Source organism: Monodelphis domestica, chromosome 1 (genome assembly GCF_027887165.1).
Source record: "Monodelphis domestica isolate mMonDom1 chromosome 1, mMonDom1.pri, whole genome shotgun sequence".
NCBI classification, from domain to species: Eukaryota; Metazoa; Chordata; class Mammalia; order Didelphimorphia; family Didelphidae; genus Monodelphis; species Monodelphis domestica.
Genome location: NC_077227.1, coordinates 309500836 through 309522288, shown reverse-complemented (window position 1 = coordinate 309522288; position 21453 = coordinate 309500836). Strand labels below are relative to the sequence as shown.

At 43.8% G+C, this 21453-nt stretch overlaps 1 protein-coding gene across 11 annotated transcripts in view; it reads left to right on the top strand.

Annotated features, from left to right (window-relative positions):
- The window catches only part of TCF7 (transcription factor 7), a 120371-nt gene that overhangs the window by 77074 nt on the left and 21844 nt on the right, over positions 1–21453 (top strand). For 8 of the 11 annotated variants that reach the window (XM_007473396.3, XM_007473401.3, XM_007473398.3 and 5 more), the window contains exons 4-6: positions 7863–7971; positions 11177–11267; positions 21161–21250. In XM_007473396.3, coding sequence (XP_007473458.1) covers positions 7863–7971; positions 11177–11267; positions 21161–21250 — 290 coding nt within the window. The remainder of the gene's footprint in view (positions 1–7862; positions 7972–11176; positions 11268–21160; positions 21251–21453) is intronic. The other 3 variants (XM_056811139.1, XM_007473397.3, XM_007473399.3) reach the window with 1 other exon arrangement.

Below are 21453 nucleotides of genomic sequence, written 5' to 3'. Positions count from 1 at the left end.
TATGGAAATAGGTCTTCATCAATAACACATGTAAAACCCAGTGGAATTGCTCCTTGGCTATGGGAGGAGGCAGGGGGAGAGGAGGGAAAGAACACGAATCATGTAACCATGGAAAAATATTCTAAATCAATTAAATAAAATTTTTCAAATAAAAACAAACCAACCAAATAATTCTTTCTCCTTCCCAGAGGAAAGTAATTCCATTTAATTCATTAAATGTTATTAAGTGCCTATTGTATGCTTATGTCTTTCCTATAGCTTGAAAATCCATTTAATTTACCTACCATTTATTAAGAGTCTGTTAAGGGTTCGGGCATTACAATAAGCAAAGGGTATATGAAGACTTAGATTTTAGTAGGTAAACCTTCCATCCAACCACAATTCAGGGACAATTTCCCTGGCTTCCTGCAGAGTCATCAAGGTGGCTCAGTGGATAGAGCACTGTGCCTGGAATCTGGAAGATGAGTTCAAATAAAGCTTCACTTCCTGAAACCCTGGGCAAATCACTTAACCTCTGTTTGCCTCAGTTTCCTCAACTTTAAAATAGGGATAATAATAGTATCACCCTCCTGGAATAGTCCAAGAATTATTGTGAAGATCAGATAAGATAGTATTTGTAAAGCATTTAGCACAGTGCTTAGCACATTGTAGAATTTAAGAAATGATTGTTTCTTTCCTTTCTGGACTGTACTTACATCTAGAATTGGGTGACTGGGAGGGTGAGGATAGGGGTGGCTCACTGCTTTCCCATTGGAAACTTCAATAAACCCATCAAATCAACAGCTCCAGTTTCCCATTCAAGAACTCGTCCAAGAGGCTACTCAGTGGATGGAGAGCTAGGCCTAAAGACAAATCTGATCTGACATTTCCTAGCTGTCGACCCTGGGCATGTCACTTAACCTTGCCTTGGAACCAATATATGGTATTGATTCTACAATAGAAGGGTATGGGTTAAAAAAAAAAAGGCATCATCCAGTCTAGGTATCTTATCAGCTTCTCCAGGAACCAAAGCCCCATGAGGCTTCATTATCTCCCAGTCTTCTTTCTTTAGAATTATGTCATTATCAGATTGCTGTGAGAACTTAGCACCTTCTCCTAGGCAGGAGCGGAATCCACCACCCAAGCAGAGAAGCTCCTATTAATCAAGGCTTCCCAGAAAAAGCCCCCGGCTGGGACTCAGGATCTCTAGTCTGAATCCTGGTTCTAACATTAATTCCTATTGTAACCTCCTCTCTGGTTCTCAATCTCTTTCCTAGTAAATGAGAATTTTTATAGAAATTTTGTATGAGTTAGAGAGAATAATTATCATCCTTCTGCCTTTAGAAATAAAGAAACTGAAGCTACATTTTGGCACTCCTCTGGATTTAAACCTAGTTTTTTTGTTTGTTTTGTTTTTTTTAACCCCAAGACCAAGGCCTTTTCTATTTTACCACAATTGCCTTTCTGCGGGTTGAATGAGATGACTGCTAAGGCTACTGCTAAATCTAATATTCTAAAGACACGTGATGACTTCTATAATAGAGATACTTCTTCAAGGATGTTGAGTACCAGACTCACCCTCATTAGACCTAGTCCTGAAGCCAAGTGTCCAGGGATTCAGGGCCTCAGTTGTTTCCTTTCTCTAAAAAAGAGCTGTTATCACTCCCATACTCATAATGGGATTTGGTTAGGGGGTGGTAAGTAGGAGGGGGAAAAGAGCTTCCCCCTGGAATCAGGAGCCCTCTACCCACCAGGAATCAGGAGGTCCAACTTCTAAATCTGGCTCCACTGTCAACAAGCTATTCAACCACAACCAAACTCTCTCTAGGCCTCAGTTTTCCCCAAGATGGAAACAATAATAGTCCTTGTTTTACCAACCTCTCAGGCTGACATGATTGTGAAATAAACGAGTGGCCATAGTAGAAGTGCTTTGAGAAAGTAAAAAGCACCTTGGAAGTACTGTATAAAGGACCATATGATATAATATGACCATACCCCCATCTCCTGAATGGTAGGTCATTGGGGAACATTAGACCTCCAATTATGGAGGCATATATGGCTATGTGACTTCTTCCTCATGGGAGCCCTCTGGCCTAAGCCTTCCTTCTCCATCTATCTCTTCCCATGGACTAGGGCTAGAGGGTATTACTCTTGACTATGAAGTTCTAATTCAGTTGACCTATCAGCAATTCTCCTAGGGCAGCGATGGCAAACCTTTTAGAAATGGAGTGCCAGGCCTCATCCCCAACCCCAAGAACTGTGCCTTGCCCCTCCCCCAAATGAGTGCCAGGTGCACCCTGCTCCCCCCTTTACCCCACACAGGGGAGGAAGTACCCCCATTGGACTGTTGGACAGAGAGGTTGGTGAAGTGAGGAATTGCCCTCAGGGCGGGTAGAGAGGGGGAGGGGAGTGTTCCAAATGCTCTGCTCACCTCCAGCTCTGCTACCTGTGAGTCATCCTAACCTTACCCCCTGTGAGCTCCCATTGGGCTGCTGGGCAGAAGGGCATGGGATATGAAAAAAATATCATCAGGCACAGTAGAGAGGGGAAGGGGAGTAGTTCTGCCTCAAGCCCTCTGCCTTTCTAGTATCAAACTAGAAGCAGGGAAAGTGCTCTGTGTGCCATCTTTGGCACCCATGCCATAGGTTCACCATCACTGTCCTAGGTTTATAGGGTTGGTCTCTGAACTTTTCCCAGTTGAACTGGGAAAATAAGGAGATCATAGGATCATGGAATTTAGAATGGGAAATGATTTTTTGAAAGGTCAACCTTAGTCCAAAGACACAAAGGTGGTAAGTGAGGAGTCAAATGGTAGGGACCAAAGCCTAGTGGTTTTTCTATTTGTTGCCTTGGGCAGCATTTCGGGGTTATTCATGTTTAAATAACCTTATTTTACAGATGTAGCAAATGAGACAAAGAAGGGTTGTGATGGTATGGTATGGTATGAAAAGAGTGATAAATTTAAATACATACAACTTGAGTTCAAAGTCTGATTTTACCTTTTAATATCTATGATGCCTTAGAAATTCTTTAACTTCTCTGCATCTCAGTTTTCTAATCTGTAAATGGGGTGGTTGGGCCAGATTACCTTTAAGATCACTCGACTCTGCTTTTGTAATCCAGTGACTTCCTTAGGTCACAAAGAAAGTCAGTGGTAGAGCCAAGTCAACTATTTTCAGTGGTTTGGGGCAGGCCAATTTAGGGTTACAGCAAAGCTACTTGGGAGAGCACTGATAGGAGGAAGAGAAATGAACTTCTCTTCCTAGTGAGACCTCCTACAGGAAAACCACTACCTTGGCCCTGGGGCCTGAGAGAACAGCCCCCTCTTCACTGCCTCTCCTCATCTTCATATCTCAGTGAGGCATGAGTCATCTCTGAATCCCACCATAGGCTGTTTCTACGAAAAGTAAGAGTACTGTGGCCTCCTGCATGAGTGAGACAGGAAGCTCGGGTAGTTTGGAAAGCAGAAGAGAGGACCCAGCAAACATCCAATAGCCCCCTCAGAGGAGACTCAGAATCAGAAGGGCTTTGGGGAAAGTTATTTCCCAGCCCTGCCTGTGGCACCCAGCACTGCAAGGGACTCCAGTCTCTATTTGATCAGTAAGTTTTTATTGATCACCCCACCCCTTCCCTCTCCTCCCCAAACTATGTGCCTAGCCCTGTGCTTTGTCCTGTGTAGATGACAGTGCCCCTTCCTTTTGGGAAGCTCACAGTCCAGTTGGAAAGCCAGGTTCAGACTCATAGGATCATAGATTTATATGTGGAAAATATCTTAGAGGCCATCTTTTCCTACTTCCTTCTTTTCTATAAGAAACTAAAGCTCAGAGAATTTAAAAGGTCACACAAGTGGCAAAGCTTAAAGATCATCTAGTCTAACTGAGAGTCAAAGCCTAGAAGGTGGATGGACCTGTGTTCAAATCTGACCTCAGATACTTCTAAGCTGTATAACCCTGGGCAAGTCACTTAAGCCCCGTTATCTAATTCTTACTGCTATTCTGCCTTGGAACCAATACACAATATTGATTCTAATCAATAGGCCAGGGTTAAAAAAAAAGTCTACCCCCTTTATTTAATTGATGAGAAAGCTTAGGATCATCAGTGACCTGTCCACAGTCACAATCTTGGTTTCCCAATTCCAAAATGAGTCATCTTTCCACCCTACTAGAACTGTTTCAGTAGAAATGTCAGACAATACAGTCATCATCAACTTTATTGGACTCCTATTTGTAGAGCTCTGTTGGGTGTCATACAGTGCTTAGGTCTCTGTCCTCATGGAGCTTACAGTCTAGCAGGGAAGGAGATTCAGTACATCGACAACAGCACATATTACGGGCATTTAGTGATATATGCAACCAAGTGATTTTGTGTGTGGTCTGAAGGAGGTCATTTTTAAAAAACCCTTCCCTTCTGTCTTAGAATCAGTTCCAAGGTTCCAAAGCAGAAGAGTGGAAAGGGCTAAGTAATGGGGATTAAGTGACTTGCTCCGTGTCACACAGGTCTGATTTGAACCTAAGACCTCATCTCTAGACTTGGCTCTCAAACTCACTGAGCCACCTAGGTCATTTATTAAATTTAGGAGACGCAAAAGAAACAAATTAGGAAAGGTTCCCTAGAGGATGTAGCATTTCAAGGAGGATACAGATATTTAAATACTCAGATATTTGACACATCTTTTTTTTTAGATAATTAATATGCTCCAGATATTCAAAATACCAAAGTATGTATGGAGTGAGGGACTAGAGAGGAGACCAAGCATAGGAAAGAGCCTGCTCAAAGAGAACAGGACCCAGATCTAGAGACCAGCTAGCCCAACCCCCTCATTTTATGGATGAAGTACAGAGGTCCAGAGAAGGGATTTGCCCAAGGTTACAGGCTACTAGTAAACAGCAGAGCCAGGAGTCATATTGACTCCATATTCAGCATTTTCCCCACTGCACCACAGTGTATTTGTCCAGAGGACAAAGAGCAGTCCCAGCTTTGTTACCACATCGATTATATAGAAGGGAGTACCATGACATTTGTCTACTAGAGTAGGCTGGGACCATATTAGAGAGGGCCTTGATTACCAGGCAAAGGAGTCCAAATTTTGTGAGAATGTTTGTTGGAAATAGCAGCAGAGGAGTGTGGACAATGAATGTTATAGAGGAAGGGGAACTGGAGGCAGGTGCTGAAGGATGGGTAGACTTTGGAGACTTTATAGAGTGAGGAGAAAAGTGTGAGCAAAGACACACCAGAAAGAAGTCATTTTGGTTGCAGTGTAGGATGTAACATGGTGGAGCCATGGGAGAGAAGGCTGGGAAGTTTTGGATCTGAGTAGGAAGTAGGAAGACTTGAATAAGTCCAAAGGAGTCATTTTGACTTGAATTCAGTAGGACTCAAGGAACTCTGCCCTTTTTTTTTTTTTCTGCACACTGGGATGTCCCCAGATCCCCCTCTTCTGGAGATTCTCCCTGGAGAGCTTTGGTTAAGCCTGTGGCTTTGCTAACTAACCAGTGCTTTCCCTTTAAGGCAAAGCTGCCCCACCCACTTCTAATTGCCAGTCTATTTATGGGTCTCCAAGCATCCCCATTGCCCCCTCTATACCCTTTTATTTGTGGCTCTTTATCCACGCTCAGCCCCTTTAGTCAACTTCCCACATCAGGCCCCCACCAAAGGGCTTACTGGCCATGGCCCTAGTTTCAGTCCAAAACAAACCCAACTGCCCTGCTCTCTGCCAAACCCTGCCCTTTCCCTTCCTCCTTCCCCCACTTCCAAAACTAACCTCATCTAGGAAACCCTCCCAGGGGAGCCCCTCAAGGCATTAACTACTCAGTCACCCCCTCCATTCTACATCCTTCCTCTTTCCTCGTCCCCCTTCCCTGGGGGTGAGGGTGGGGGGAGTCACGTAGTCCATTAGAGTGTTTTGATGATGTTCGTTCAGTTCAGCCCAATTCAATTTTCAACTTGGAAAACATCTCTTACAAACCTACTAAAGGCAGGACCCTTGTCCTGGGCTCTGAGGATATCTTTGTGTTCTGTGACCCAATATCTGCTCTCTAGAAGCTTTTAGTTTAAGAGATGGGGCTTGGGGAGAGCAAGTACCCAGAGTCATCATGACAAGGGGGAATAGAGCCGGCCTTGGCTTCAGGAAGACCCAGTTTCAAGCCTTTCCCCCGTATATACCATCTCTATGATTGTGGGTAAGATATTTATATCCACCTTTAAGTGTTCCAGGCAACTCTTAATATCATAAATTAGAGATGAGTTTGTTTAAGCTTTTTCAGTACAGGGAATTTCAACACTGACAATTTCCCCTTACACAGGAAATCATAGGTCCAGACTAATAATAATGAATAATAACTCAGAGAGAACATAAAGGTCTACAAAGTACTTTCCTCAAAATAATCCTGGGAAGTAAACACTGGTATTATAGCCCCATTTTACAGATGAAGAAACAAAGCCTTGAGAGGTAGATTATATTACAAGGGAGAAGATAAATATAAAGGAGAGGTCCAGGCAAGGTTCTAAGAGAAATTTGAAAGAGAAAAAATTACTTTCAACTGGGCTGGGGGAAGGCCCAGAATAGGATTCTAAAGGAGGGAGATGGCATCCGAGTTGGGTTTTGAAGGAAAGGAAGGACTTCAGAAGCCAGCCATATATGAGGGAAAAGCCCATTCCAGGCCTGGGGTAGCTTTAGGCCCAGCTAAGTCTTCAGCAGTCAGGGGGACCTAGAGACAAAGATCCCAAGGCTCTTTTTACCGCCCTCGCTCTCCCATAATGTTAGTCTACTAGACAATAGCCAAGAGACCAGGAATATTAATGTATCTTCTTCAGCAGGGAAGGAAGCAGAGGCAATGTAGAGAAAGCACTAGGAGTCAGCCTTGGGCCTCAGAATTCTCGACTCCTAAAACAGGAATTTCATTGATTTTGGGAACTTCCAGGTGAGGAAATTCTGCCAATATAGGTGGATATTATCTCTGCAGCATATATAGTCTTGGAGAATGGCCTAAAGTGGAGGAGTCAAACTTTCACCCTACCTTCTGTTTGAGTTTGTTCCCACTAGCCTAGAGCACTAAAACGCTGAATTAAGACTCGTACAGGTTCATACAGCCAGTTGGTGTCAGAAGTGAGACTTGAACTCGGGTCAGCTCTCTCTCCAATATTCCCCAATGCCTCCCATATAACAGGATGTGTTTTGAGTACCTCCCCTTCCAGGGGTCCAGTGTTGGGAGGCAGTAGAACAAACCGGAGATCACAGATCCAGGAGGCCTGGATTGTGAGGCTCAAATGAGATAATAGATGTAAAGCACTTTGCAAAACTTAAAGCACTATATAAATGTCAATCACCACCACCATCAGTGTGCAGTGACCAGGCCTCTAATTTGGTGATTTTTTCAAACTCTGAACCTTCTCTTGAAGTCCTGCCGAGCTCAAACAATGTCTATAAAACAATGTAGGAGTGTATGCACAACACACTTTACAAGTTTCATCTGTATTATTAACCCTTTCTTAAGCCTGGGCAATCAATAACACAATAAATCAAAGTTGATATGTTAGGGCTGCCTGTTTATGCGGTGTAAATGCTCACACTGAACATTTTATAATGGACTCTCCAAAAGTTAGAACAGGCTCCAGCACCCTCTTGCCCTGATCCCCAGGCCTGAGCTGCTACTAGCTAGCTATAGGAACTGAGCCTTTCATCTCTCTTGGCTTCCATTTTCCTATATGTAAAAAGGACTAAAAATACTTGCTCTGCCCCCTTGCTTTCTGGATGGTAATGAGGCTCCATTGGGACCATGAAGTTCATTGTATGGCTCCAGAAATTCTGGGCTGCTGCAGGTGCCTTGGATTAATTTCACGCTCACCATCGGGTGGCTGGGGGCTGTCTCTCTCGTGTCTTTCAGCACACCAAGCCTGGTCAACCCTCCCATGGAGTGCCCCAGCTCACACCCCTCTACGAACATTTCAGCTCCCACCCAACACATGTCTCTGCTGACATCAACCAGAAACAAGGTAGGATCATGATTTTTTAATATTTTTTTTTCAATTCACATGATTTTCTTTCCTTCCCACCCTTTTATTTTAAAAAAAGGGAGGGGAGCCTTATAACAAATATGCATAGTCCAGCAAAGCAAATTGGGACTCTGGGGACCAGGTACCCAAAAGGGGATGAGAAACACTAAGCAAAGCAGAATGATACGGCTGCTTTCCTAGAAAAAGACCAACAATTATTTGGTATCTTTTCTTACCCCCCTTCAGCTTTATTTAGGTGCTCCCAGTTATTGCTCTTAGAGAGAAAGTGGAAGTGCAACATCTGTTTTAGAGCTAAAGAAACTAAAGCAAGGAAAACCTTCCCCCAGCCCTGAGAATTAACACAAGCCCTGAAAAAATCCTGAAGCCAGGGGACAGTCAGGGTTTAGGCAGCAGGAAAAAGGGTGAGCTGAGGCCAGATAGGGCTTGCAAGCCGTAATCATATATTCTGAGAAGAACAATTGTTGGGAACAGATTTGGAAGGCATTGCTAAGGGCAGACTGAAAGATGCAGGCTGAGGGGCTGCGATAGAAGTTCATAATGCTAACAACAACAGGGATGATATCACTTCCTGTGGGCACATTCTATTGCACTTTTCAAGGTGTCTTCACTTAATTTATTAAATCCTCACTACACAAGCCAAGATTACTCCCATATTTAGTAATGACAGTTAACATTTATATAGAACTGACTCCCTACCAAGTACTATGCAAAATCACTTTACAATGATCTCATTTGATCCTCACAACAACCCCAGGAGGTAGGTACTATTTATAGTTGAGGAAACTGGGGCAAAGGTTAAGTGACTTACCCAGGATCACACAATTAAGTGTCTGAGGCTAGATTTGAACTTGAGTCTTCCTGATTCCAGGCACAGCAGTCAACCTGCTCTACCACCTAGCTGATTAAATATACAGGTCCTCCTTCCACTAATTCAAATGATAACCAATCCTCCACCTCCTTTGCCATGACTAAATGAATACTCAGTGACTATCTTTCCAATGACAAGGGTCTCCTAACTTAGCTAGCTTGGGCCTCAGCTGTCAGGCATACAATCTCTTTCCCAACCTCCCACCCCCACCCCCCATTTTCCCAAATGCCTTTTCTGCATGGGAGGACTTACCAGTTTGAGCTCTAGGGACACATACTTCAAGAACCCAGAGGGTCCCTCCATACCACAAGGAGGTATCAGGAGGAAGAGATCATGAAAGAGACTTGTCTCACAGCCCCACCGTGAGGAAGTTTCCTGACTGAGTCTAGGAGCTCTCTCCATGATAGCAGCCTCTGACCCCTTCCCTGTGGAAAACTCTAAAATCACTCAACCACTTCAGCTTTCTGAATCTGTCCCTATCACTGTCAAAAGCTGCACCCAAGTCTCAGAACTCTCTACTTGGCCTACAGCTTAAAGAATGTCAGCATTTTTTTTTAATACTTCAATAGGAACTTTTCGTCCAGGAAGGCAAATTTATCTTTGCCCCAATTTCAAGCCAAACTGTAAAAATCACTGGCGGTTTTCCATTGCTTTGTCTGTGGTTACCTCCTCAGAAAGTGCAAGAATTGGATCCTGAGAGTGAGAATCACCAAGCTCTTCTTTGTGGGATTGATGCTTATCCGAGGCAACTTTGAACTCAGGTCTCCCTGGACCCTTTGGACTTCAGGCCCAGAACTTGGGTTTCTAGGAGTTTGAGATTACTTGTCCTATATCCCACCTTCCCCCCCACCCCACCCCAACACACTCTCTCTCTCTCTCTCTCTCTCACCCTACCCTGACAAAAGAAGGGCCAGGGAGTAAATTGAAAGTGATACACCCTCTGAATCATCCCCAGACATACCGGAATTTAGGAGTCATTCCTAGAAAAGGTTTTGTCTCCACGCAGAAATGCCCTGACTCAGGCAAATTTAGACCCAGAATCCCATTGACTTTTCATTTCAGGGAGTAATGGCTACTTTTGAGGCAAGTCCAAACTAGGTACCTTTCTCATCTTTCTGCCACCCTCCTATATCAATGACCGTCAAAGATATTGTGTTATCTCTGCCATTGGTTGCCCTTCTAAAGCTCCTGGTCACAGTGGCTAATACAGCATCTATTCCAGATTTATCTGTTTTGAAGATGTTTGTGTGTTCAGGGTGGCCAATATGGGTGGGTGGGTGGGGATTCCCTGTGCCTTCAGAAAGGGAGGAAGCTTGAGAAAGTCACAAACTTTGTTAAAGTTTGGGGTCGAGGACAGAGAGAGGAAGCTCAGGGACATTTTGAATCCCTCAATTTTTATCTTTTCAGTTCAGATTTTGTCCCTGGTGAGTTGGGGGGGGGGAGGGAGAGGGCTGAATACATCTCACCTCCAGGACCTCTTAAAAAGTCTCTGGTGTCAAAAATTCCTGCTTCCAATTTCCTGCTTCCCTTTAAGATTTAAACGGGATTTTTTTCCTCCCCAACCCATCCTCCAGTTTCCACTTGAAGCATAAGGATCTAGGTACCAAATGGTACTTCGGCATCACCCCCTGGGGCTCACACTAACACGCAGTCCCTGTCACCCCCACCTCTAATTTGGGATTAAGTTGGTAAAATGATGCATTTGGGGGGATGGGAGAGCTCCAGGTCTGGAGATATTCTGTTTCCAATAAACTTTAGTTATGCAGAATCCAGATCATGCTGATGATTCCAAATGTGTATAACCTGTAAAAAAAAAAATAAAAACCTTTTTTAAAAGTGCTTTAGAATCACAGAATGTCAGAGCTGGAAGGGATCTTAAAGAGCATCTAGTAAAACCCTTTCATTGCACAGATAGGGAAATAGGGGTCCACAGAAGGGAAAGGACTTGTTCTGTCAAAAACAGCAAGTACCTAACCAGCCTTCATTGGGGGGATACATGCTGAACTCAGAATTTCATAGAAGTCCTTTTACATCCATTATCTCATTTGGTCCTACAACAGCCCTTTGAGGGAGACAGAAGAAAAATTATCTCCATCTTCTATGTGCCATGAGACTCAGACGTAAAGGGACTTTCTCAAGGAAAGCCCAGCAAGAGAACAATTCTGATTTCTACTCTGGGTCTTCTTCCCTACGGCACAGCACTTCCCTCTAGCCCACATAGAGATGTGGCATGCATGAGAATTCCCCATTCCAAGTCTTCCTCAGCCTCTTCTCTGCTTCAGACCCCTAATCTATCTTGCTTCTTTCTCCATCTAGGTGTTCACCGCCCACTACAGACCACCGACCTCTCCAGTTTCTACTCTTTATCTCCAGGTGGTGTTGGACAGATTTCCCACACTATGGGCTGGTGAGTGTTGCCAGGTATTACTGTTTCTGACCAACTAGGGCATATGACCTAACGCCCACAGGCTGAGTATTGAGTCAAAGAGCCAAGATCCTGGCTGAATCAGTCAGCACTTCAATGCAGTTCAGTGCTGCTCCTGCTGCAAGAAAACCTTAATTTCCCTAATGGTCCTTTAGCTATCTCCTTTTACCAAGAAAAGTAACATTCTGTTTCTCTCGGTCCCATAATCTGGTGCAGCAGATTGCCCAGCCACCAGTCTTGGGAGAAATGATGTTTAAAACCATAAAGGTACCCTCATTTCTGCAAGGGGACTCCAGAGGAGTCATAGGCTACTCATGGGACTTCCAAAGCATCAGTCCTCCCTCTGGGGCTGATGAAAAATGAAAGGTATGGCCCCACTAGCTCTCTTCCCATCCTTGATCTTATTTCATATGGGGACAGCTAAAGGTTTTGTTTCACCTTTGAAGTAGTTGGGACTGACACCATTTTGTTCTCTCACTCTCTAGGGCCTCAATATTCTCTAAGAAAATATCTTTTCCTCTTTCCACTAAACCACCACTGCCTCACTGTGGTGAACCTAGAGCTTTTGGGAAAGTAAGGCAAGGTGGGCCAATTCTGATATCCTCCTGCAAGAGAGGAGAGATGGGGAGGATTGGTTGACACTGGGGCAGGGAAGAGATCTTGGAGCTGAGCTTGGGTTACCATATCAATGCTATTGAATGGATTAAATGGCTTCAGGGCAACCATCCCCTCAGATACAAAGTAATTATCCAGGAGTCTAGGAAGGAAAAAAAAATTAAATTAGGAGGCTATCTTGATTTTTGTCAATCCTGGGGTAGTTGAGAGTTGAATGTGAGAAGCAAAACATAAACATGTGAACAAAGAAATGCATGAGGAAGTATGAACTGTGTGCAATATAGCGTCACTGCAATGGGGATGACCAAGGCAAGTGGACTTGAAACAAATTTACTTTTCCATCTTTTTCTTCCTGAGATGCTCTAGTATCTAGGGGATGAGGAAGAAGCAGAAGGTGGTTACAGTTGCTAGGTGACAAGACTTTCTCTGTTAGAGTGAACCTGGAAGGTGGGAGAACTCCAAGTTTCTCTAACATATCCAGTCTTTAGAGAAGATGATGGGGTTGGTTTGGATTCCTCTCTGGGTAATGGAATCAGAAACTGGGAGGATGTTCAGGGAAACAAACAAACAAACATGGGGGGGGGGGGGGGGGAGAATGGAAACACTTTAGAAGTACCTATGCCAACAGAGGGGATTTGTTGGCTACAGAAATTAGAATGCTGAGGCACCTAGTTGGCCTGGAGTCAGAAAAGACCTGAGTTCAAATCTGATCTCAGACACTTAGACAAGTCATCTGACTGCTATCTGCTTCAGTTTCCTCAATTATAAAATGGGGATTATAACAGCATTCTGCCAAGGTTGTTGTGAAGATTGCCCAGTGCCTGACAGATAGTAGGTGCTTAACAAATGTTTGTTTTCTTCTATTCCTTTCTTCCTTTATAAGTTTGGGGGAAATGACCTGAAAAGAAAGAGGCAACATAGCATAATAGATTGGGTGTCAGACTTAGGAGTCCAGAAGAGCTGGGCTACCTTGGAACTCACTTTACCTTTCTGGACCTCAGTTTCTTCATCTGTAAAATGAAGAAGATTGGACAAGTGAACTCTGAGGGCCCTAGTTCCTAATCTGATCCTATGGTTTATCTGAAAGCAGATGACAATCAGAAAAAAGGAAGAACATGACATCCTAACTGACAGTGATAGGTATTAGTCAAACAAACATTTTCTGAGTAAGGACCTACCATATGAAAGGATTTGCGCTTTGCTGCTGATGCCGAATAAGTCTTGTTCCTTGTCCTCTGATCACATTTCTCTGGGCATAAAGGACTCGCATATGAAAAATTAACAGCATTTGTTAGTGGTGAAGCAATAAAGAAGAGAGGAGAGACAACTTCTTGTAAAAACTGGAGTAGTCAATGAAGACTTCCTGGAGGAGGTAGGCCCAGAGCTGACCTTAGGAAATAACTAGACTGGGGGTAAAGGGGGCCAGAACTTGCAGCATGAGGACAAAGGAGGGAACAAACTCTTATAGAACCCTGACCTCAGCTCTGGGGATCCTCTATGAATGCTTGATTATATCATTGGCCTGAGTTAGAAGGAAAGGGAGGCCTTGAGCATGCCAGACAGTGGGTTGCTCCTCAATCTTCACTTCCACCAGTTTCTGGTCCACTCCAGGTTTCCCTAAAAGGACTCTGCTGGCCACTAGGAGGAAATGACCTGAGGAATAGAATCCCATGGTCACTAAGCTAACCGGAGGCCAGTGGAGCCTTTCTCCAATTACCTTACCCTCCTTCACTAACCTTCTTCTTAGCTGTGTGACTTTGAGCAAGTTCTTTTGATTCTTTGGACCTTCGATGAGCAAGCTGGAGTAGAATTAGACACTCTTTCAGCTCTAAATCGATGGTGCCTGTGTGTTCATTCACATGGGTCTAGTGCTCAGACCAGTTCAGCTCCCTAATTTGTCAGAGCCTAGTCTCCTCCCAGCCCTCATCACTGTAGTATGCTCAGCTTCTTGCCAAAACACTCCAAACCCCTTTCCTTATTCAAGGCTCGCCTCCAGGGTTCCCCTCACTGACAGGGTTGGTTTATAGAGGCCACATCCAGGGTCTGAAGCACATTTCCCCCATTTTCAAGTTCTGCTTACAGTTAGGCCCTAAGCCAAGCCTCCCACACCCCAGCTGGCACAGCCACCCTCTGAAAAGTGTTATTGCCTCATGGTTCTGACCCTCAGTGTCCCTGACCCAGACAGGCTGCTGCGCTGGGCAGGGTCACCATTTCCACACCCTGGTCAGCCCCAGCTCAACTACAACTTGAGCAACAAAGCAGGACAGGCAGCTGGCTCCAGGCTCTCTTTGTTCCTGAGGGATGGGGAGGGATGGACAAAGCTTAGAGCTGTGATCTGTGGAGTGTGACGGTGGAGGTGGCTCAATAGAGGTGGCTCAATAGAGGTGGCTCAGAGTTTCAGGCTCCAGGCTCCTACTCCCTCCTCCCCCAGTCCAGGGGCCCTGGAAGAGGTAGACCAGGCCAGGGAGGAGCCTTATTAGTTTTTCCCCTTTTCTACTCCTTTGATCCTCTGAGGGTGAGAAACCCTTCTGGGCTGGGGAGGCTGTGAATGGATGAGAGCCAGGCCTAGGCCTCAGGAGTGAGGAATATCACTTTGAGATTCATTCTAGCCAAAGATTTACAAAAGGTAGCTTTTGTCTGTAAATACCGTGATGGGCTAGAATCCTCTGAAAGGTTGTAAATATAGCTTTGTACCCAGGGATCCTCAACCTCTCTATAACAGGGGACTCTACCTGCTTTCTTAAATGCCTACCTGTCACGGTCCCCTTCTTCTGCCCAGCGCATCCCAACATCTCCTGGAAAAGGAAACTTTTTAGTATTTCTAAGGTTCTGGAGGAGAAAAATGGCTTTTATCCTCTTCTGAGACTCTTTCCCCCAAGGGTTGTTAACCCAGCCAGGAGGAGATTTGTGAAAGCTTTAGAAATTTTTAATAAATTTTATTAATGTATTTTTGTTTCTACTTTTCAGTCATTTCTAGAAACTGAATTTTGTTTTATTCTATTCCATTTTGAGCAGTCCTCAGTGGGTATAAAAAGATCAGGAGCTAGGGTGAGAAGGGGGGAAAGGCCAGGCTGCCACCAAATGTTTCCCAAGAAACCACAACTGCCCCAGCTCACCTTCCTTTTCCACTTGGAACCCAAGTTGGCCAGGCCAAGAATTTTCCCCTGAATGTGGGAGTTCCCTGGCTGGAGAACAACTGTGAATTCTTCTATGACTTTTCCCCCAACCAATCAATAAACAATTAGTAAGCGCTGAGGATACAAATACAAAGAATGAAAATCCCTACCTTCAAGGAGCGCATAATCTTTTAAAAAATGTATTATTATTTTCAATTAACAAGCATTTATTTTATCTCCCTTTCATTTCCTCATCTCCACCCATCCAACCAACCAGGTTCAAACCAACAAGGAAAAGAAAAAACTCAGAACAAATATGTATTATTAAACAAAGCAAATTGTCTTATTGGCCACATCCAAAAATGCATGTTCTGTGACCATTTAAAAAGTCTTACTCTGGAGGCAGCTGGGGAGCTCAGTGGATTGAGAGCCAGGCCTAGAGATGGGAGGTCCTAGGTTCAAATCTGGCCTCAGACACTTCCCAGCTGTGTGACCCTGGGCAAGTCACTTAACCCCCATTGCCTAGCCCTTACAACTCTTCTGCCTTAGAACCAACACACAGTATTGATTCAAAGACAAAAGGTAAGGGTTTAAAAAAAGTCTTACTCTGTTTACAAGTTCCTTCGGCAAACTCTGGAAATCATAGATCCAATTTTCCAATAGGTCCTAGTGGGACATAAGTTCATATATCCAGAGAAAGGGGCAAAATAGGAGAGGGAGAAGAAGCAAGCCTTGCTTCTAGCTCCTAGACTTCTGTGGCCTTTTAACATTATTTTGGAGAGCCACGTTGTTGTGTTAAAAAAAAACAGTGGTGTTCAGAAGATCAGGGTTAAGTTCCTGCTCCAAAACTGAATAGATCTTGGTCAAGTATAACTTCCTCTATCCTCAGTTTCTAAATCTCTAAAATGGGAATGATTCCAACATGAATAGACACTTAAGTACTCTCAATTTATAGTTTGAAGGGAATTTCTAGCTTGCCAACTCTAAGGTCCAGAATCAAAAAGGCTTGCAAAAGGTCAGTTAAGTGGCCAAGAAAACATTTAGTCCAGGAAGGGGTGTGTTGACTTTTTTGGTTAACCCAGAGACCATGGGATTACCTTTCTAAGACTACAATTATCATTCTAGTAACCAGAATCCCATTTGCTGATTTTCCCACAACTCTTCATCTTGGGTCTTTACAGAAAACAAAGAAGAGTAACTATCTCTTAAACAGAAGGAAATGCTTCTTTCCTCTCTGACAATATTCAGGAGTGGCCTGGCCTGGTTCTTTGTCTTTATTTTCTGGGTTGTCTCTCAGCTTGTACTGAGATCCTAGAACCAGTGAATAACAGTCCCGCACAACCCTATCCTTCTCCCTTCAAATGCTAAAGCATATTACCTGGGTCCCAGTCAGGACTCAATCCTTAGGGAAAATGGATGGGGAGAAGAGAGACCTGTTTTTTCCCCTCTGCTCCCTAGTTGTCTTCTTGAGTCCCAATGAGTAAACTCAAGTCTCAAGAAATCTTATTCTCAGTCAATTGATTGATCATTCACCTAACCCAGCAACAGTTGCCATGTTTAAGAAAATGAGTCAGACAATGACAGAATATCAGAGCTGAGAGGAACCTTAGTCCCATCTAATCTAATCTAATTCCTATTTGATAGGTATGATTTTTGTTAAGCCTAGAGCTCACCTCTCCACTGATTGTGTGTGAATTCCCAAAAAGGACTTGATTCTTTTCTGTCTCACTCACATTGAGGTTCCTGATCGGCAGGATTTGGGGTCTAGTCCATTTCTCTTCCCCTAGACTAATGCTGTACCAGAGGGCAGGGTTTGGTCTGAAATGATTTCTCATTGTCACTGGGAAGCCAAAAGTTCAAGATCCAGAAGGAACAGTGTTCATCTGAGTTGGCTTGCCTCCAATGAGGGGAATTATTCTGTGCTATTTTCTTGTGTCTAGAGAAGGGCTCTCTGGATAAAGGATGCTACTTGAATATCACAACCTATTCCTATGTATCTCTTGCTGAGTAAGAATTACCTTGGTTTGGGGAGCAGTGGGCTCAACTGACCTTGGTCCAGTTTGGTTCCAGCCACACTCCATTTCTTTCTTATTGCTTGATGTCTGTCTGTCAAGTTCCTTTACTTCTCTGGGAATTGGTTGTAACTGTTCTGTTCTTCATTTGCAAGAGTTCCAGTTATAAAGGTTGGTCAAGAACTTGAAAGCTTCAGGGAAAGTATCCTTAAAGGAAAGGGCTTTCAAGCTCTTAGCTTCAGTAGAATTCCCAAAGTGTAAAGAGGCGGTGGCTGCTGCCTGAGGTGGGTAGCTCTGCTCTCCCCAACTTAGCTCTAGTACCTCCAAGTTTCCTCTCAGACTGTACTAGATCCTATTCCAAGATAAGGATGGAAGGTAGAGAATTCCTCCAGCATTCTTGGACCCTCCAACCAGTTGGGGGTGATAAGGTAAAGAATCCCCTTGTTTTGGGGGTTTGACATGAGGTGTGAAATCCCAAAATACTTCCTAGATCTGGCAACACTGAGGAAGAGCTGCAACTGGAATCTGTAGTGTAAAGCATTTAGAATTGGAGAATCTGAATTTGAATCTTTTCCCCAAAACTGACCTATGGGATTGTAGGCAAGTTCTTCTGAGTTTTAAGTTTTCTCCTGGAGTTTGGTTTCATTATCTGTAAAATCTGGGAGTTAGATTAGATGGTCTCTAAATCTGTGATCTTTGAATGTAAGGGCTTTTAGAATTAATCCAAGTTAAGCAAATTCTAGGGCATTACTATTAAGATTTTATTCCTTAACCATTTTCCTCCCGTAGCTGGGAGCATTCTTTTCCTAGATTTCCCAGGGTCTTCTTGACTTCAGGACAGCCCTCTACTTCACAGAGGGACTAATTATGATACATATCAAATTCTGGGTCAGAAAAGCAAGTTTATTTGGTTCTATAAGCAAGTTTATTTGGTTCTATCCTGAAATATAGAGGATGTGGTTTATTTACCACTGCAATACCACCACCACCACTCGCACTCACACACACACATACACATACACACCTTTGGACCTCAGAATGGACAGCCTCTCCAGAAACCCACCCTGAAATCACACAGCAGAGCCTAGGAACCATCCAGGCTACAGGATTCAGTTCTCCCCTATCTGGTTTTCTGGGATGCTCTTCCAAGGAAGGGGTAGATGCTATTTAAAGTAGATTAAGGGGTCTGCTAAAAGAAGTGGGGAGGAGGGAAGTAGGACCAGGGAAGGTTGGGCCTGGAACAGTGTGGCCTCAGAAAGAAAAATTTAATACCTAGTGATTGCTGCCTCCCATTCCACACAGGCACAAAAGAATCCCTTCCTGGATACTTAAGAGATTTGGAGCTGGAAGAGACATCAAAGCCATCCAGACCAATTCTTTCATTTTATATATGAGAAACTGAGGCCTTAAGAGGTTAAGAATTGGCCATGATCACACAGTAATTAAATGTGTATGACCCAACTCTTCTTTCTCCTTTTACCCTCCTTCATTCTCCCTTCTTCCCAGTTTCTTGTCGTGAACTCTGCCTTCCAAGTATGGCAGCGAAAAAAGCACTGGATTTGAAGTCTGGATCTGTATCCAAATCCCAACTGTTACTCCTTTAGCATGTGATCTTGAGAAAAATCACTTCTCTTGAGGTTTAAATTTACCCCTGGGTAAAATGCAAATGGTTTAAGTGGTCTAAGATTCCTTACAGATTTTTAAAATTCATGATCTTACATACCAGCTCCTGCCTTCATTCCCCCCATCAGCTTCTTCTGTCAGAAAGGAAAAATCATTCTTGGGAAAAGTAGGCAAAGATGGAAACTATTGGGGGTGGGGGGTTTGCAGGCTGAGGATGCACATTTGAAAGAGAAACCTGAAGAGATGTGCTGACCCCAAAGTGTGTGATTGTCCATTTATAGGCACTGTATGAAAAGTATTTGGGGCAAGAGCCCATAGGGCCATTCATGTCATATTGATATCAAGGGATAAGTGTTTTTCCAGTTATCCAGGGCCTAAGAAAGGACATTGCCATTGTCCAAAGTGGTATCTCTCTGTACCTCTCCTGGGAGTATTTCCTGGGAACGATAGGGGAAGACAGAGCTAGTAATGGAAGGAAGGGAAGTTGGCTCTTCCCAGGCACATATAATGAGAAATGCCATGAGGCTTGGAATCCTGGATCCTTGGTGAAAATTTAACCTCTACCCCTTATGCTATAATCTTGGGGCCTAAATTTCTTTACAAAATGAAGGGAATTACGGTTGGTGGTCTTGATGACCTCTAAAATCCCTTCAACTCTTTATCATCAGTAGGCACCTCCTGCTCTTGACAGTATTTGCTACTCACAAAGGAGTCTTTTGATTGTCTGTTTTGGCCTTTGCTGTCCCCTTGTGGTGAAGGGAAACAATCCTCCTTCATCTTAGTTTTCCCTCTGAGATTACCCCATATTATCCTATGTGTAATTTGTACATATTTGGGGGGGGGGGAGGATATCTTTTCTCCCCTATTTAGACTATGAACTTCTTGAGAACAGGGATATGTTGGGATGTGAATGTATGTGTATGTTTCTTTGAATCCGCACTGCTTACTTAGCACAGTATCTGACACATAGTAGGCATTTCATAAATACTAGATGGCTGACTATACTAGCCCATCTCCGAGCCTGAAAGTTCTTTAAATTTTTAAAAAATATTTAAAATAAATTTATATTGTTGTTGGTAATTTTTACATAACCTACATTTCCAAATGTATCCCTTCCTTTTCCCCCCTTCTAGAGATCCCATCCCTTATAACAAAGAATACAATAGAGAAACTTAACAAAAAAACTGCAGCAAAACCAACCTATCAGAAGCAAGGTCTGGACTACACCAACATTCCCCCTCTCTTCAGCACTAGCTGGTCAAACAATAAGGCTATCTATCCATTGGTGGGACGATGGGATTGTGTGTGTGAGGGGGTGTCTTTTGAAGGAGAGTTCTCCTATTAGTTAAATATGTGCTCTTCTTTAGTCAGTGTCATACCATCCATTATCTTATATTCAAAGCCTTTAGGATTTTTTCCTCAGCTTTCATTTGTGATTCCACCTCAGCACCATCTTTTTGCCATCTTCTCTCTGCTCTATCCATCTGTTTTTTCAGTTGTGTCTGACTTTTCTGTAACCCCATGAACCATACTGTCCATGGGGTTTTCTTGGTAAAAATAATACTGGAGTAGTTTGCTATTTCCTTCTCCAGTGAATTAAGGCAGAAGTTAAGTGACTTCCTCATGGTAAGTGCCTGGGTCACATTTAAATTAGGTCTTCCTGATTGCATGCTGGCACTCCATCCACTGAGCCATCTAACTGCCTGCATTTATTACTGCCTGGTGTCCTGAAGCACAGCCAGGTGGTACAGTAAATAGAGTGCTGGGCCTAGAGTCAGAAGACTCCTCTTCCCGATTTCAAATCTAGCCTCAGGTCCTGACTGTGAGCATCCAAACTTTGCCTAGCATTCAAGATCCTAGTTTGATGCCAACTCACCTTTACTCTTGTACTTCCATCCAACTGACTATGTTCCAAATTATACTGTACACTTCCCCTATCCCCGAGGAAAGTTTGTGTCTGCTCAGTTTCCTATACCTATTATTTCTTCTCTCCCCACCCTCTGACTTTCTACTTTCTAGCTCTAAATCCTAAGATCCCTCACATCCTACATATCGTTTTTGCATTACTATATATCCTAATTATCCATTCTTGCATTCTACACAGAAAGATTCTGCAGAGGCAGGGGTTGTCTTACCTCAATTTTGAATCTCCCCCAACACCTAACACAGTAGCTCATAATAAGCACTTACTTGAATGAATGACTGAATGCAATCTCAGCTTTAACCCCTTTTCTATCAATTCTGAGACCAGTGTCTGCTCCTATTCAATTTCCCTGAAGGAGTCTATGGGGGGGAATTCCTGACTAGAAGTTGAGCCTCTGACTTTCCATCTAGCTCAGACAATGTTCTTAGAAGGAATGTGTCTCCCTGGCATCCCTTGGAAGCTCTTCCCAAATGTCTAGCCCTCCACTGTCCTTGCTACATTTTAAGCCAGCTTTCTCTTGCCCATTCTGCCCAATCTCAGCAGAGCCAGAGCAGCTGCTCAACTCTCTCTCTTCCCTGATCACAGGGCGAGCCCACCTCTCTATCCCCTCTCCCCTTCCTGTGGATATAGACAGCACTTTTCGACTGCAGTCTCCCCGGGGGCACCTTACCCTAGGTGAGTATGGGCCATTGGTTCCATGTGTTCAAGGTGGCTCAGCCAGGCCCCTTCAGCTTTCTCCATGTGCTGTCCTGCCAGTGCTGGCATAGGGGTGGTGGAAAGGGCCTTGCCCTGCCCTGTCTGTCCATTTGTCTGTCTGCCTCAGGAGCAGACTTTAGCTTGCAGTGTTATGTCTGTCTAGCCTTTCCATCCACCTGCCC